This window comes from Rhea americana, unplaced genomic scaffold, assembly GCF_003343005.1.
Source record: "Rhea americana isolate MKP2758 unplaced genomic scaffold, rheAme1 scaffold_518, whole genome shotgun sequence".
NCBI lineage: Eukaryota > Metazoa > Chordata > Aves > Rheiformes > Rheidae > Rhea > Rhea americana.
In genome coordinates this window covers 17,536-36,266 of record NW_028186666.1, presented here as the reverse complement: position 1 = coordinate 36,266, position 18,731 = coordinate 17,536, and the positions used below count along the sequence as shown (strand labels likewise).

General features: G+C 37.9%; 1 protein-coding gene across 4 annotated transcripts in view; it reads left to right on the top strand.

The window, feature by feature from the left end:
* The window catches only part of LOC146588387 (utrophin-like), a 103,336-nt gene that overhangs the window by 68,862 nt on the left and 15,743 nt on the right, over positions 1-18,731 (top strand). For all 4 annotated transcript variants that reach the window (XM_085318086.1, XM_085318085.1, XM_085318087.1 and 1 more), the window contains exons 3-8: positions 7,757-7,849; positions 9,101-9,178; positions 12,428-12,520; positions 13,255-13,427; positions 16,914-17,029; positions 18,130-18,293. In XM_085318086.1, the coding sequence (XP_085174212.1) occupies positions 7,757-7,849; positions 9,101-9,178; positions 12,428-12,520; positions 13,255-13,427; positions 16,914-17,029; positions 18,130-18,293 (717 nt within the window). The remainder of the gene's footprint in view (positions 1-7,756; positions 7,850-9,100; positions 9,179-12,427; positions 12,521-13,254; positions 13,428-16,913; positions 17,030-18,129; positions 18,294-18,731) is intronic.

Sequence of the window (18,731 nt, the reverse complement as noted above, 5' to 3'; positions counted from 1 at the left end):
TCCTTAGCTTTTCAGCTTTGAAGCTACTTAGTCATGTCTGTCATCTAGAAGAATTAAGCCTACCACTGTACCTCAGTGATCTTTCTCCCCTCTCCCTTTTTTGCCCATATAGAGTTTTAAATAGCTATTTGATTGCTTGTAGTTATTTTATTTTCAAGCACTGGTAGTGATATTTAATTCTGTTTATAAGGTGCTGTCCTACTGTGACTGTTTTTTTTACTACTTGTAATGTGAATTTTTAGTTTTGGTTCTAATGTTGTATACTGATTCCACAAGTACTGAGGCATATTCAGCAAAGAAATGCTAAATGTGATAGGGCATATTCAGTTACTGGCTAAGATGTGACCTGGAAAATGTATTTTATTTATGTATGAAGTTCTACAACTCCTCCATGTAAATGGAAGGAAAAAAAAAAAGTACTTTTCACATTTTAATAATATTTCTGAAATCTGTGCTTGTGGTCTGAAATTAGAAATTGGCATGTTCAGTTCCAATTTATTAATGTAGTTGTTTACTTTGCTCAGTGACCTTTCTGCTTTCTGAATTGTTTCCCACATTGAGTTTCCATGTACTGATCTCATGATGTAGCAGCATTTGGCATGTCTCTTAATTTGTATTGGTCATGATCAGCTGTATTCTCACTGTTTTTGTTTGTAACTAAGTTTAAATTAAGTAGGTGGTTACCATGAATTCTTAGGAAAGTATTTGGATATGACAAATAGTTTATGTTCTAGTTCAAGTGCCCAACTTGCTCAGTATTTCCCCCTTGTCAAGGAGGGGAGAAGGTGGTTTTTGCATTCCTACAACTATTTTGACCTATTTGCTGAGCCTCTTGTTACGTGTTGAGTCATCTCTCAATTAAAATTAATTAACTCTAACCTCAGGTAAATGACACTGAAAGATCAGGAGAATCTAATGGAAAATCCAGGCATACTGCTTTCTGTGTGCTTTCAGGGTGTGTTGGTATTTCTGAGGTGGCCRATAATCTAAATGGCAACTAGGGGGTTTCCCAGCACTGCTCTGAACAGCCAGAACTTAGTGCAGATTTCATCCCTTGGTAGCTATTGATGACCATACATGTGCTTTTTACGATACGCATTGCCTCCCTGGTGACCACCAGCATGCGTTAGTGTGGCTAGTGAGAGGAACTCTCATTCTGTTTTTAATGTTGCTGCTAGGAGGTCTGAATCAGTATCACTGAAGAAGATTTAGAATTAATTTGGCATACCTTTCAYTGCTGTGCTCCAATATCCTTGGCGTTCATTACTGGAAAAGAGTTAACTCTAATAACATACCTTTAATAATTATTGATTTGAAGAACATGTAAATTCTCTGYTGCAGATAAATGTGATGACCTAAGAGAAACTGTGTGTTTCTAGTTAAACAATTAAGCTAGCATTAAACTTTTTAAATTAGTGATTAACTTTGTATATAATCTCATATTCAAGAACAATATATWAAAAGCATCAATAGTTGTGATGAAATGATAAAATAAATAACACTCCTAGATTATAAAACCTTGGAAGCAGTATTCAAAAAAAAAAATAGGCTACATTTTATTAAGAATGTGCGACTCCTCAATGTTCTTTATAACTTGACTCTATTTGCTGTAGTTCCACATAAATAATAAAGGGAAAGTTAAGAACATTCTACTGTGAAACACAGTCAAGGAAAAGTGTTACCTTGCAGCTGTGCCTGGTTTTTATTAGAAGGGAAACTATGAATGTTGATGGCTTATCTTTGTACTATTAGTAGTATAGGACGACTTTATAAAAAAGAATCTGGTCCAGATTTTGTTCCTAGCTTCCTATATTTCATGGAAACACTTTCTGGCAAAGAGAAGGGATGATTTCTGCATAGTCATATTGGTTGGCCTGGATGACCCCTTCTTTGTAATTCTGTCACACAGCAAGTAATCCTAGATACATGCAAAAAAGTGTGAGTCACCATCTTAAACCTGATCAGGGTGGGTTGGCTCAAAGATGGCCAACAGGTGTATTAGGGCTGCTTCATGAGGAAGAGATCATTGCGCGAGCGCTCTCCTTCCCCAGTCAGGCAGCTCTCACTGATGTGTGCGAAGCTGATGCCTTGTAGTTACTGATCTTGCCGCTATGACTAGCATCTCGTCTGCAGTTCTAAGATATTTAAGAAACTGCTGCCCTCTGGGAGATGAAACAACAGCAGTTGTGCTCTCTGCTGTGGATAGCTAGCAACCAGTCTTTATTCCTCCCACCCCCTGCTATTAGCACTGGAGCTGGCACTGAGATGTTTGTTGGAATAAATGCAGTGGGATGGTTTGATCATGAGCTTTGTGATGGATAACCTTGGCCTGGAGTCACATGTGTTATAGGAGTACAAGCAGCCTGTCCTCAGATTACCTGTGATCTCTAGGGTGGGTTTGGTGTTTTCCTTCTCTGTCTCTCCCTCCTTTTCTCTGCCTTCCTTTCTCTTTCCTTTTGCCTCTCTCTCTTTCCCTTTAAGCTTGTCTCTGTTTAAGCAGCTCAACTCCTTTTCTGCTGTCAATGCCAGTTTAAAGCATTTGGGACCCAACACAGCCTTGTCTGTTAATTATGTTCTTTTATTTTGTCTGTCTTATCAAGCCCTGGTCTCTACTCTGTCTACAATTCTGCTGGCAAAGGCCTCTGAGGCAGGCTGAGTGAAAGAGGTTTTCTGCCAATGTTACATTACTGCCACTGCAAACATAAACTAAGCTGAGAAAAACCTTCTTCTGTTAACTGATGTAAGTGTTCAGTGAGAGGGTGTGTGAATGTTTTACAGCTCAAACCAACACAGTTCTTCTGGTACTCAAAGTGCCCACGCTTTTCTTTTGCACTGCTATCTTTGTAGTGTAAAATGTGCCCTATTTTGTCTTTGAGAAAGGACCCATTATCTGCCTCGTGTTTGTAGGGTGCTTAGCACAATGTAGGCTGGTTCCTTAAGTACTTACCAGCATAGCTGTGACTAGCAATTTGCCCTTGCTTAAGGGCTTAGTATGGTTTGTCACTGTCACTCTTACAAAGCAAGTACTTAAATTTCTTGATCTGTTTTGTTAGTGATGGAATGCTTCTGCTTACTGGATGTTGGCAGAGGCTGAACTGCCATATACTTTTGTAGTGTTTAAGTGTGTTGAAAGTGAGTAAAATTAGTTAGTTCTGAAAGGAGAGATTCAGATTGGCTCAACTCTACAGAGATAAACATGCATTTTAGGTGGTGCAGATAAGTGTGTGTGTGTGTGTTCATTTGTGTGTATATATCTCTGTGTGTGTGTGTATCTATAGGTGCACATATACATTTTTTTTCAGAAGGCCGGATTGCTCAAAGGTTAGGGGTAAGTTGGCTGGCTCTATGGCCCTGGGCAAGGATTGCAGGAAAAAGCGTCTGCAAAGCCCTAGGCCTCACCCTGTAGGGTAAGAGCAGACTTCTGCCCTCCCCCGGAGTCATGGCTTTAGCTGCAGCACGGCAGTCTGCCCCGGAGTGGCCCTGGTTGGGGCCATGTGCATCACCTCAGCATGGCTCTGGGCAGTGCTGTCTGCACATGGCCACGTCTGATGCCCTGAGTGGGGAGCTGAGATTGTGGGACAGAGCTGGGGCTCTGAGTGCTCCAGGGCTTACTGGATCTGCCTCCCTCAGCTGCAGTCATTTGGGACAGGAAGGTTCCTGGTACACAGACAAAAGATTTGTTCTAATGAACTGCTTGAAAAAGCTCGGGAAGTATACTGGTAATTTAAGGTATTTACCCATCATATCTAATTCGGAGGCTATTGAACTGGTTGAAAATCCTTCCATTCACTTACAAGATTTGTTTTGGATTAGGCTCTCTAATGACTAGGAAAAAGGGTCCAGCCTATGCTTTGGCTCCCCGTCTGATAACGRGCCGTCTCTGCGAAGACGCAGTGGTATCCCTCAGTTGCCTTTCTGGTGGGTCCTGTTTGTGAAGAAATGTAGCTGTAGATTCCTTTTTTTCATAAGGAGATGGTAGTGATCACAACAGCATGTCCCAGTACAGGGCTGAACAGTGCATGCATACAGGAGAACGTGCTTAGCTGTCTACTGGCATTGCCCCAAAAGCTGCACCTTGTCTTCTATCGGGAAATGACTCTATGGAAGCATCTCTTGGGCTGGCGTGTATGCGTGTGTATGCGTGTGTATGCGTATATATATATATATAGTGTGTATGCGTATATATATATATAGTGTGTGTATGCGTATATATATATATAGTGTGTGTATGTGTATATATATATATAGTGTGTGTGTATATATATATATAGTAATATATATATTATATAAAAATATATACATATTAATACATATATATATTATATATAAAGGTTTTGTCTCCTTTCCAAGCTTGAAAAAAATTAATTTATGAATCATACAGCTGTCAAACTGGGATATGCAGTGTCTTTCCTGGAAAAGGAAGGAAAAAGACTTACTGAAGTACACTAGATTGCTGTCTAACTGCATCAAAGGAGATCAGGACTGGATCCAGCTGCACTGTAAAGTAGAGGACAGAGCAGTGATAATCTGGACTCCACACTATGAATCTCAGATTGCAGGTCGTGCATGGAAATGTGTGCCCAGGTGTGAGGAAAAYGAACAAGTGGGAGGCACTGTGACCAGGGGAGGGTGCAGAGTGTGAGGTTTCTGCTCCCATTGCAATGGCAGCCCTCCTGCTCTGCGCTCTGAGACAGCAGCTGCAGCTGCCCAGGTGGCCACTGCAGACAGGTACCTGGGTCCCTCACGGGATGAACTGAAAGCCAGAGGAGCAGGTTTCCTGGCTGCTGTGCTGCAACAGAGGTGATGAAAGTGGTGAGGTGAATCCCTTACCAACTTTAGTCCGCTCATGCTTGTAGAAATCTTTCATGTGAACTGACTTCAGTCCTGTAGAGCATGTTTTTCTAGATATTAATCCACTAAATAAAGAGATTTTTAACATTACTTTGTCTATATTTGTTTTGAGGATAATGGATACTGTTTAAACTGAAAATGAGTATCTTAGATTGCAAAAATAATTTAATACTCTTCTGGTGACTCTTTAAACTCACAGAAAGATGAGATGTTCTGATGGTCAGTGAAATGGAAAACTGTTCTCTTGAGAAAATCTAAATTATTTCTACCATCACAGTAGGGTACATTGCTTATGGTTGGAATATGCCATGACCTATTGAAGTGAAAGACTGAAAGCAGGAAGTTGTACAGTTTATTTTCACGCATATAAAGTGAACACATACCGCCAACCCGCTTTGTTGCACTGTATTAAGTTAGAGTTGTCTTTCTGCTTTTTCAGTAGATCCAAATCCTGTTTTGTGAAGTTCTAGAGCTAAAGCATCAAACAAACTGAGGCTATATAGCTTTAGTAATCTCAGCTTTGATATTTTCAATTTGTGTGTTTTATACGTATATATGCATTTTTTAATTGTTTAGCAGTCAATTAAAAGATGACTTATTTAGGGGTTGTATATGCAGAGCTTGAGTTTAGTACTGCAAGTGTGCAGGTAGAATATTAAATTTTCTGTAATTTTTTTAAAAAACAAAAGCTGTTAAGTGGAATGTCTGTTAGTTAACTAACTTATCCCCAAGGGGAGGAAATTCATAGAATCTTGCTACTGAAGCTATTCTCATTTCTATGTTGCCTTGTGATTATGCATATGGAGTGCTTTGACCCTACGTGGTTATGCTGGGTTGTATGCAGCCACTTCTATGGTAGCAGGCATTTGCTTTCACAAGGACAGCTTGAGCTTCTTTGCATCCAGTCAGGCTTATGTTAGCTTCATGTGTCCAGAGGAATGGAAATATGAAACTAAATTTCTTCATGCCCATACCAACCTACTTCGTACATCATCTGTGTGGCGAGGCAAACCATATTTAAATTAACTTTTTCTGGTGTCTGGGGTATGGTCCTGCTCCTGTGGATCATCCCCTCTCGTTATGCACCGTAAACTGCAAGAGATTTCCTTGGACGTTTCCTTACATATTCCTGTGCTACTGCCTCAACAATATGCTTTTTAATTTAGATTTAAGCTGCTAGGCAGAAACAAAGTACCTGAAACACCTGAAAAGTGCTTACACTAGGCTGAAAGCCTGGTCCCTTGCTTGGAAGGGAATAGTAGCACTCAGAAAGAGGCAAAATATAATGGCAGCATATAACCAAATACTGAAATTTGGTGAATATTTCTCTACGTGCTATCAGGCTACCAGTTRCCTATTTTTTTGCATCCTTTACTTAACTAGTTGAACACTGTGTGTGTGTAAATAAATGGAATTAGGCATGACTTGTGAAAAGAATTGGAGAATAACTTTGTGAAACTAATTTAATAACAGAAACTGAAGCTATCATCTCTGTAGTCTAAAAAGTGACCTTGCAGTTATATGATCATTCTTGCAGCTGTTAGTTTAGCTGTTCTCTGTTGAAGCACTGGGTTACAGTTAGGTATATTTTTGTACAGGAGACTGAAATGTTGCTCTGCAGTTATTAAGCTCTGATTTCAGATGACTGCTTTTAGTAGTATCGAATCTTTTTAATAGTTACTGCTTTTCATTAAATTTGACAYTTAAATGAAATAACCCTAATAATACTTGAGGGAAAACAGCTATTTGCTAAAAGTGGCGTTCAGTAGGGAGTTGAACTCTTTTTGTTTGTCTGGCTTTTTGTTAGCCAGAGTTTGGCAATAAGTAACTATGTCAGAGAAGTAGGGAGGCAAGTGAAAGTGGAGAAGATGACAAGTCATGTAAGTTAGGATTTTGACAGTCGTCTTTCTGAAGAGCAATGTTACAAAACCTAGGTGATAGGTTTTTAGGTGCCACTTTTTAGGAACTTTTTAGAAAAATTTGTTTTCTTCAAATTAGCGCTTCATAGGGACAGTCAAAGCAGTAGCTTAATTGATATACTGACAGCCAGCAGATGAATATAACAAAGCAAACACACTTATTTAGCTGCTGGCTGCCTGTGTCTTTTTCTTTCTTTCTTTTTTTTTTTCTTCCCCTAATGTTTTCCTATGTTAACTTTTTTTTGGGTCCAGGAAGAAGATTAAAAGCAAAAGTGGAAGGCTAACGTTATTCTGCTGTCATATACTACCACTCTTGTACAGGTTCCCTTCATTCACAAAGGAAATTAGTATTAGAAATATGTAATTTAGAGCAACTCTGTTTTACACATTTTGCTTATTTTCCCAGGGCAGAGGACATGATTAATTTGTTTCAAATTACATTACAAAATTTGATCTCCCAGTCTATGTAAAGAGTGGCAGCTCCTTACACAAGGCTCAGTTCAAAGTTTTTATTTTTTTGTTTTGTTTTTATTTTTTAATCCAAGAGAATTTGTCCAGATAGCTTCTTCTAAGAAGCTCCATTTTCTTCATCCTCTAGATGTGATCAGACCAAAGCATTCTTTCTCAAATGAGTCTTCAGGCTAATGAAGTTCTGTTCTTTGCCCTCCTCACAAGCTAAGGTATCTATGCTAATGGGGATCAGGATAGGCTTATTCAGTTTCTCGATACTGGGCTGTTGATACACAGAACCTAGGAGTGGGGAGCAACAAAATCTTGGAGATGAAAGGGGCCTCCCTAATCACTACCACTAATCACTGTCACTGTCGCTTAGTTTTTGTAATACTCATACGAAAATTAACCTGAATCATCAAAGTAATGTAAAATAATAGTAAATTGAGATATAAAAACAAAATAGGAAAAGTGCCTTTTTCAGGAAGACTCTACTTAAAATTAATGTAGTAATGATTCTGTTTTTTTTTCTGCAGAGCGGGAAGCCCCCAGTTAAGGACATGTTCACAGATCTAAAAGATGGAAGGAAGCTTTTGGATCTTTTGGAGGGTTTGACAGGGAAACCTCTGGTAAGAGAAATAYGTATGAATTGTATTGCCAGCCATTTAAAAAAAGAAAACACACAGAAATGAAACAGCAAATATGTTTTTTTTTTTTTAATGGTTTACAAACTGTTTTGCTTGTAGTATACAGTCTGACTTCACTGCAATTTCAATGAAATTCCTGAGAGCCCCATTCATATGGRATTTAGGGTCAGGCTGTAGTTAGTTTGTAACCCTTTCTTGAAGGTTAACGTACTGTTTAGCAAAGCATGTAAAGCCAGTGGTATTATTCRCATACTGTATATTTTAAATAGTGATCTTTTAGAGGTCTGTTTCTAGGTGATCTGGAACAGTGGCTTTTAACTAGACCTTTGTGGAGTTTTTCTAATGAGCTCATGAAAGAGCTCTTACAATTTTTATATACACACACATATAGTATATAAAATGCCATTTATAATAATTTTCAATTTGATTTCATGCTTTTATAATGGAAACTTCAGCAATTTGAAGTTCTCATCCTGCAAGTTTGTCTTGTTTTCTAAAGAGATTTCACTAGTACTCCTAATGATTTGAGGTCTGACTTGAAGCCCATTGAAGACAATGGGAGTCTTCTGTTTTCTAGTTTTGATTACTAGGTTCCAAGTTCAGCTCCATACTCATGTGATATAATGGTGTTCTGCTGCTGAAATTAAATTGCACCAATTAAGGTAAATGGAGTGGAAGGTATTGTCAAGAGTTGCAGTGCTTTTTATTTTTATTTTTTTTTCTCTCTCTCGGGATACTAAAAGGATGGGAAAGTCAGGAAGTGTTACATCTTCCCAGTGCGCAAAGATTTAACAGACTTTTGGTGCCAGAAAAACAAATTGCTGCTTGTTCCCTATGAAGAGCCAAAAAATTTCAACTGCTTTGGCAAACGCTCAAAACCCTCAGATTATCCCCAGGAACTCCCACTATGCTGTTGAATTGCCAATACATAATCCTGCAGATGCTGGGAACAAAAGTGGTGAGCTTGCCTAAGATGAACTGAAATGTATTTTGAATCCAGGGCTTGGACTGTGCGTTTAATTAAGAGATATTTTTCTGACTAGTTTTCATTTTAATGTTCATTTTGAAATTGCTTTGAGTGATCTTGTTTTGGTTTTGTTCCTACTTAAGAAGGAAAAATACTGAGAAAACTCAGACAAATTTCCTGTTGTTTGCTGTACGATTAGTTTGCCTTGGTCTGTCAAGTTAATTCTGATATCAGCAGATTGTGATTTTCTTTTTTTTGCTCCCCAGCCTAAAGAACGAGGTTCCACAAGAGTACATGCCTTAAATAATGTCAACAGAGTACTGCAAGTCTTGCATCAGAACAATGTGAGCATGTTTTCCACAGATCTTTTTGGTAGATTCTTTAATTTATGTCTAYATATAAATGAGTTCAAAGCGAAGAGCATAAGGTGATTTTTAGCACCTAAAATGAGAATTCTGTGAGGTGGTGAAAACTGAGAACGTTTTACCTAGCTGATGTTGGAAGTCAGTGCCTGGCAATTTTGTGAAATGATAAAATGCTAGAATATTACTACTATAACTRAACTGTGCTTTTTCAGAGATGTGTTCAACTCCATAAACAAATCTATCTATACAGTTTCAATTTTAAAGAAGCTGATTTGAAACTCTGTTATGTGTAGTTTTTGAACTTGGCAAGACAAATAGTTTATTTCCAGTGAAGATGCAGGAYTTGGGCAAAAATCTGTGAGGGCATGACAGATTTTGCATCTCTGTTTTTCAAGATCTGCTTTCCAAATCCCCTGGGATCTTTCTATTGGGATCGATCAGTTCTGTGTCAAATCTCTGATATGTGTTCCTAGTTTCTAACTTTGGTAATTGWTTAGAAAAGAAAATACTCCTTTAGAAAAATGAGAATAATTATTTATTTACTTTTTTTCCCCAGTGCTTTGAAACTGGTAGCACTGTTGTAAAGTTTTTGCCTGAATTCAATTATCAATTTAGGCTTATCATATGATATGCATATTGATATGCTTATCAATTCCTGATAAGCATAAATCTCTGTAATTAGAATTTCTATTTGTAAGTGTCATGACACTAAAATAATTCGAGAGTAAAACTCTGACAATAAAACGCAATGAAGCAAGCTGTCTTGTTTAATGCACAAAGGCTCTGATATATTTATGTGAACTACTATGAACTACTAACTAATATGAAAATATTATATAATACTGCATTTTCCTCTCTGTGTTGGTGGAATAGTGTCATATTTCTAGGAAGTAACCAAAGTTTAGTGGTGGATTGTTTTTTTTTTCTTAGGTTCTATAAATATTGAATGCTTTTTGTAAAGATAAGTAGTAGGTCTTTCCAGTTGGAAATTGATTTGTTATATGAAGATAATAAAGTGATACTGAATTACAATAATTTACTGGTTCTTCCTTAAGCAAGCAGAATCTGGGGTTCTAGAAACAAAASAGTAGTGTTAGTAAGCTGAAGTTTAAGATCATATATATGATTTATACCTACTGCTTAACTTTATTAGAAAGTGTGTGTTTGATAAGACAAAGGGGAATGACATTCACTGAGAAACAGTTATATTCTCTTGTCAGAGAGTTTGTGGGCTATACAATATTCATAACTTGTGAAATAATTTATGAAAGAGTGTTTAAATCTGTATTGCAAAGAACAGGCAAACCTGCAGTGTAGACATTTAATTGATTGAGTGACCTTATCCAGTTGATGAGCAGAATGATTCTATTTAGTAAATTTCAACTTTTCTGGATTTGAGGACTAAGAAAAAATTCCATTGGAAATCATTCCATGTAGCGAAATTTCTATTGTCAGTAATAGTGATGATCTACTATCAGCTCTCTTTTCTTGGTTGTCTATGTCTTAGTAGTCCAATGACCATCATAGCAGCTTTCTGGCTGCATGCTGMAAAGTATTGGTTTAATTCTTAATCATTAATATACAAAAGTGGGCATTTTTTTAAAATAGGTACCAAGCTGTATATAGTTTGTACAGAGGAGCTCACTACTTGTAGTAATGACAAGATTTGTATTAAAAAACATTAAGTGTTTTTTTGTTACATATTCTCAGGAATGTTTTTCTTTTGTTGCATATGAACAAAAACTCTTACCTTGTAATTGTAAGCAATGTAATTGTTTTCTTTTTGTTCCCTTAATCTTTAGCCTTGCTTTATGCTCCCTGCCTTCTGCAGTGTTTTCCAGTGCAATTGTTTAATGATTGGCACTGGTGGTTCTTTTGGCCTGTATTTTGTCTGTTAAATTTACAAATGTTTTAAGCAAGCACATACCTAGTACTAGCAAGAGGATTATAGTAAAATCCTGGTCTAACTGATATAGAAATTGGGACAGGACAATTGACAAATCCACAGACTTTCTTAGTACTTCAAAATGTAATATATATACATGTATATATATCAGAAAGCTCTTTTAAAGCAGTATCAAACTTTGTTTGCTTTTGTTGATTCTGCTGCTTAAGTCTATGTCCACTGAGAGAGGCTTCACCTCTGTCCTATGATTGTCCATGTCGTTTAATTACTAGTCAGCTCCTTGGTACAGTTTTGTCCAGCTACTACCAACTACTATTTTTCCCATGCAAAGCCCAGATATTGTAGTTGGAGATGGTGTAGGCCAGGAACTGTTTCTGATGGGTTCTGTGGGTAACACCACCTTATTTGGGGGCTAGGATAGAGGAGAGAATGGGAGAAGAAAGTTTCACCATGTAAGTGAAATGTGCTCTGCTGCTTACTCTTGGGTCAATTGGCTCCTGGCTCAGGTTATTTAGGAATATGAAGCCTCACCACCCACACCTGATTGCTGCACCTACTATATGTGTGTATACACACAGGGAGGTATTTTTCGTCAGCAATAGGCAGTTATTCCTGGTCTAGTTTYCATAGGCATGGTTGTGACTAATTCAGTGCACTGCTCTTAGGTTCCTCCAAAAAGTAGTTCAGAGCAGGTGCCCTTTTCTCTCTGAATGAAGACTAGATTTTCTGTAGACTCAGAGTCTACAGTAGCRTTGAGTGGGCATCTCCTGCAGAGTGCTGAGTACTTGATGCAGGACTGTCTAGTCCCTTCTGCCCTCTTACCTACTAAAGTTTAATTTCCCTATCACTTTTCATATTTTTTAATTTTACTAATTTTTTTAGTGACCTCAATTAGAATGTCGAAGAGCTTTTATTTTTAATTGTGGAATTTTTATGGTTCTGTAGCATCTCTGAGAGTCTTTAGGAACAGGACTGCTTCTTAACTCGTTAAAAAAAGATAGCAGATCCTTAATATTTGCATGTCCATCAGTCAGTTTTGCCTGCTGGTACATATCTGTATAGCAAAAGAGAGCATAAAACTTTTCCAGTGGAATATCTTTTTTGCAACCATCTCATTTGTGGTGATGTTTAAGCAGTTTTCATGACAAATTTCATGACAAAAGATAGACAGTATTGTGTTGTAATCTCAACTTCTCTCTTTTACCTAATCATTGGCTCAGAACATTTGATAACATGTGGCTGGACAGCTAGGAATATGGGTTAGAGTTGCAGGTTGAGAATGTGGTAATGTTCTTTGACATAAAGTGATTTAACATCTCCAGGTGGAGTTGGTGAATATTGGAGGAACTGACATCGTTGATGGGAATCACAAGCTGACCCTGGGATTGCTATGGAGCATTATCTTGCACTGGCAGGTGAGAAGGCTGTTGCGAGATATCTTCCTTTCCAGGAAWCATGCACGTCAATCTTTTGGAATTCTTACAGAACTTCCTGTTTTGTTTCGTTTGTTTTGTTTTTTCCCTCAGCAGAAAATACTGCTTCTATTCTGAGCTGGTAAATAAAAGTAGGCCAGTGTTTGGTTTCTGATCTCTGTATATTGGCTGCATCCCCCAGTATTTATTCCAGTTATGTGCTCAGTTGTAGCYAGTCACTCAGTCAGTTCCTAGTACTGTTAATACCAGGAAAGCTTTTCAGGCTAAAGCATTGTGTTTATATTCCTTTCTCAAGTCTAGACGTAGTACTTCAACAGCAAACTTCCTGTGTGAGCTGAGCAGAAATACTATTCTTGCAGGAAAAACTTTTCAAGCCCTATTGCTGGGGTATGCTTACTTGGTGGAACCTCCAACGTGAGCATTGGGGAATATTACTCTCCATGTGTATCTTAGGCAGTCCTGAGAAGGAGGGGAAATCTGTGACTTACAACTAATGTGTTTTTTATTACATGGAGCATTACTGGTTCTTGTAATCAGGAGAATGCAAAGATAACTTAAAGACTATTCCCAAATTTCATGTAAGGAGTTAAAGCTTGTCTCATAGCTTTTCATGGAGAAGAGTTTTCCTGGATTTGTGAAATATTTTGGTTCAAAGGTTTTGTGCAAAGGAAAARTGGAGAATATATCTGTAAGGTCTAGTTGCTACCGTTCTGCAGGTGAAGGATGTCATGAAGAACATCATGTCAGATTTGCAGCAGACCAATAGTGAGAAAATCCTGTTGAGCTGGGTTCGGCAGTCCACGAGACCTTACAGCCAAGTCAATGTTCTGAACTTCACCACGAGCTGGGCGGATGGACTTGCTTTTAACGCTGTCGTCCATAGACACAAGTAGGTGACAAATGCTGACTTACCTTGCACTTAATGAAATATGCAGCTTATTTTTCTATATCTTGATGCTTGAGCATTTGACAACTTCTAGCCTGTTTCAGCGATTCATTTTTTGTTGTTGTAACAACAATGGAGGATTATTTGCTAGAGCAGCAGTTACTTGCGGATGATAGTCAAGGCAGCAGTGTAACTGTCTATTTTTACACATACACATGTAGACGCACATGTGTCGACACACATGTATTTGAGGCTGATTTAAATCCCATTTAGTATGCATTAACTAGAAAGTAAGATGAATGGGTCTTTGCAGGGGGGATTGACCATCTCCTTCCCCCATGCCTTCCTTTCTGCTTCCTGCCAACCTCCCTCTCCTGAAAAGGGAAAGATATCTTCAATCTGAATTTGCCATATCTCTTCAATATGGAGATAAAGAGAAGCTTCAGAATGAAGGAATAAGGAATATAGACTTGGTGGCTCTTGGTTTTTGAATGTATGTTGCCTGAAGGACAGTATACTCAGCTCTTTCAGGAGGTTGTGCTTTGTGTTCAATCTGAACAGAAGAATCCAAAGGTAATAGGGTGCTTTGGATATCTGTAGTGTATATGGTTGTTTGATGATAATACAAACTTGTAATGCAGCTTGTATCTTCTTTGGGAAGATATTTTATGTTCTTTCTGATTTAGAAGAAATCTTTGGTTGTCTAAATAAATGATCGTTACTGACTCCTGTGAAATTTGCATACCTTCTCCCTCCCTCCCCCTTTCTTTTCTGTTCTTTGAGATGTGCTTCTGAGCAATCCATTGGCACACTTCAAATGAAGTCAGCTCATTGCTTTGCAAGGATGTTTCTTACTGTAATCAACCATTTTAACATGTTAATGGTATGATAATTTGTGGAATTTAACCAGACCTTCCGGCCATGAGGTATCTGTCATATTAAACGCTGTACATCACACAGAATATACCCAGAAGCACAGAGTATTTTTACCCAGCAGATAGAAGAGTATTCACAAAAGCATACGTTCACTTTGAGCCTGCTGTTCTCTGCACTAAAGCCTCTATTGAATCTGTGCTGACTGAGGTAACAGGATCTATCACAGGGCTTGCTGACTTCAGCACAGGTTTGCCCCTGCATCTCTGTGCCTTCCAGCCTGGAGCTGGCTGATGTTCAGGCTGTGTGAATGCATTGGGAGCACTTGCAGCACCCTGTGGACTCCTGAGTGCTTATAAGGAGTGTTCCCCAAAGGCAGAGTAATACTGGCAGAGGGCTCTGTGGAGCTTATGCTACCAGGGGAAATTGTAGCAAATCCCCTTCTCTGGATGGTGTGAGCTGTACTGGCAATGGTGTTATTTTTTTAATTTTTTTACCAGCATAATCATGTAGTGATATAGCTCTGCTGGTAAACATGTGAAGCTTTATGATGGAGAGAGGGCAAGTTTTAGACGTAAGTGAAGAATTGCATTTTCCGGCAGCTCCCTGAAGTTTTCATTAGTTACTCGACACACTGCTGATCTGAGTCTTTGATTCGCTCGTCCAGCCGTTCCTTCTCTTTCATGCTTCTTCCTTCTGCCCCAACAACTTCTGCCCTGCTGCCGCTCCTTCAGGCAGCAGCGGGACACCTGAGAGCACGTCAGCAGCCAGCGCTTTGGAATTCAGCTTTACTATCCCAAAGGATCAATCTTTTAGCCAGTGAAGCCCCATTTTGCCACTTTTCCAAGAAATCTTGAGCTGGCTTTGAATGTAGGCCAGCTTTAAAAGAGAAGCTATAAAAGGCGCTTCTGAGGAACAAGGGAGTTGAGGCAGGTTGCAGAAGCAGTAGGACAACAAAACTCTTTAACTTACCAGTGGCACGTGCATCCCTGACTAATGGATTTTTTTGTTTAGCTTCATCCTGTGATTTAAATATATTTTTTTTTTTATGGGTTCAGTGAAGAGACTTAATAACTCATTTTTTTCCCTTCCTTCTGTATCTATCAGAAATTGTTAATAAATGCTACCTCTCAGGTATAATATATAATACCTTTGCAATGCTCACAATACTTAACATTTTATGAGGTAACAGGAAATTTAACATTTTATTGTGTTGGTCTCTTTCATTCCCTAATATTAGCTCAGTTTATCAAATTGAATTCTGCTCTTTGGTACAAATTTATTACTCTTAGGTAATACCTAGACTACATTTTAATAAAATTTGTATTGTTGTGGCAGTGTGCAGGTAGCGTGTATATGATATATTTATTACAGTGTTTTTCAAGTTAAAAAATCTCCGTTAAAACTTTGTGAATCTGTGTGGTTATCCTGGTTATTTCTTGCCTGGCGTTGGAGTATTTCATTAGCTTATGTCAGGATCTTTTTCTTTCTTTCTTTTTTTCTTTTTTTTTAATGGCCCCCCCTTCTTTCTGAGTCTTTGCTTCTTAACCCCTGCTGTAATAATTATGGCTTTCATGTTGCAAAAAGTGTAATGACTCAACAGATATTAAAGCAYATGCTCAGATCAATTTAAATCTGAATTAAGTATTTAAAGAATTAAAGGCAAGACCCTCTTTTCCTCTGAGAGTTCTATAAAGCACAAGATCAAAAGCAGTATTTTAATGAGAAGCCACTATTACAGAGAAATGGAAAATATTTTCAATAACTCTGTAGTCTTGCAGCTGTGCTGCTGCAGCACCAGGCTAATTGTGCTGTGTACGTCTAGATATGCTGTCCCTGCCTCTATGAAAGGTGCCTGTTTGCTGACCCTGCTTCTTACTCCATGCTCTGCTCTTTTCCCCTTAGACCTGCTGGTATGTTTGGGATGCAGAACTGGCTTAGAGATTTGATTCAGTTAACACTAACCCAAGATGAGGGGTAGTGGCATTGTAAAACCAGTCAGCTCCTTGGTCTGGTTCACATCATGACTCACACAAGCACTTGTGATTTTAACAGCAGAAAAGGTCAGAGAGGCAGGGTGAGTGGTAGAAAGTGGTAGACTACTGCTCTTYCTGGCTGTGGCAGCCCATAATGATTACTGAGCCACATCGTGAACTTGGAATAAGGCTTTCTAGAAAGAGTGTCTCTTCGCTACCCAACTGAGTGTGATGCAAAAAGATTGTAGGGATGGTAATGCTGTAAAGAGAAACACCTGAAGAAAACTGATTCTGGAACAAATTTTAAACGAATGGTTTATTTTCTGCTTAGTCACGCTTAATCTCTAGTTATAGTTACATAGTGTATACAGAATATATAGAATGGTAGGTGGATATTACTGTGAGCATGTGATCATGAAGACAGTTATTTGATTTATGATTGCAAAATCCTCACTAKAAAGAAAATGCTTATATTTTTATATCTATATATTTGTGTATAAGCACATATTTATATTTTATAAATATGCCTATCTTTATATTACTTAGACAATTACCTTCATAGKGATAACTTCTAATTCTACAGATTTGTTTTTCTTTAATTTAAATGACTAATTTTTTCCTATGTTGTCTTTGTTTTTAGACCTGAGCTCTTCAGCTGGGATAAAGTTGTAACGATGTCCCCRGTTGAGAGACTGGAACATGCTTTCAGCATAGCCAAAAACCACTTGGGAATTGAAAAACTGTTGGATCCTGAAGGTGTGATATAATTGTTTTTACTCGATTAGAAGTTTTGCTATTAAACTATTTTTTTAAAAAAATACATTTGCTAAGAGTACAAATTTCAGTAGTTTTGTGCAGTGATATTTCATTTCAAGCTGTTAAATTTAGGATAATAAGAATAAAAATTTGTAGTGTTAAGGGTAAGTGTGAATATGTGTATGCTTTAGATTCTGAATGTTAGGATTCAGCTTGACTTGCTGAGGCAGTATACAGGAAGGTGCACCTGGTACTCTATAGGGTGAGTTTTTTATTTGTTATTTATTTATTTATTTACTTCAAATGCTTGTGCTTTTTAGATGAAGTAGAGCAGTGTAGAATGAGCTAGCTTAAGAGCTCAACTTTTGTTCTTTATGTCCATTGTGTAGCTGTGAGTACTTTACCCTGTTGGAGTGCTTGCTGGGAAACTTTTATGACCCCTTTCTAAAAGCCTGAGCTGTCACTCTGCTTTGAAGTGCGCCTCTAAAGATTTATTCTATATGAGAAGCTCTCAAACTGTAGATTCAAGCACCACCACATTAAAAAAAAAAAAAAAAATCAGTGTCAGCTGAATAGGTAGAATTCATAATCCACATGGTATATGTACCTGAGTTTGTGAAACTCTCTTTCATAATATGAGCCAGAAAGTGACCTGAATAATGCTACAAGTAAGAATAGAGCATATGCTGAAGTGTTTGTTTATGGAGGATACTGTCCCAGAATTGCATTTCTTCTTAGAAGACACTTGAGAACAACACTCCCCCCCCCCCCAAAAAAAAAAAATAGCTGTTACTCCTCACTAATTTCAGTTTTGGGCTCTGAATCTAAAAATCCATGCCTTCTGATGTGAATTTACTTTCTATATAGAGAATGATTTTATATTTCTTCAGTTGCTTGTGCTGCTTTGCACATCAGTTATTCCAGTCAAACCTGACCTTTTAACTTAATGCTTACTAGAGATTACTTAATAGGACAACTTTTTGTTTATACCAGTGTATGTGAAATCATAACTGTATTTTAGATAATTATTTAGGAAAGCAGTTTCTTGATTTAATATTCCCCCTCAACCCTCTCGCCCCCCCCCCTTTTTTTTGATGCAGATGTTGCTGTACAGCTTCCAGACAAAAAGTCTATTATCATGTATTTAACCTCTTTGTTTGAGGTCCTTCCTAAGCAAGTTACCATGGAGGACATCCGTGAGGTGGAGACTCTTCCAAGAAGATACAAACAGGAATGTGAGGATGGAGAATTCAATATACAACAAGTATGTTTGTCATCAAAGTTTGGCTGGCTTCTTTTGAGTTGTAATTTTAGCTAGTCCTCAGGCTTCGTAGTTTTATCTGGAACATGCTTTCTATCCTGTACAACACAGTTGGAAAGATAAGAGAAATCACAGCATTTTCTTCATGGTTGATGTGCATGGTTTTATCTTCCTTCTCCTTCTCTTTTGATTTCTATTAAAAATCCTGTCCTGAGATGGAAAGTTCCATCTGTTTTATGCCTTTTGCTTCAGCCTATCTTTCTCATTTATCTTGGTGAGCTACAGAGAGTGTCCCAAAMTTTGAGCTGAGTTTGCAGTGGGTCTCTTACATTTGGCTGTTGGTGTTGTGGAAGAAGTAGTAGGTTTCATTTGCTTTTGTTTCTGTGTGATCCACTGTTCTGTTAAATAAGCAGAATTAAGGTTAGCTTTTCTATCCAGATT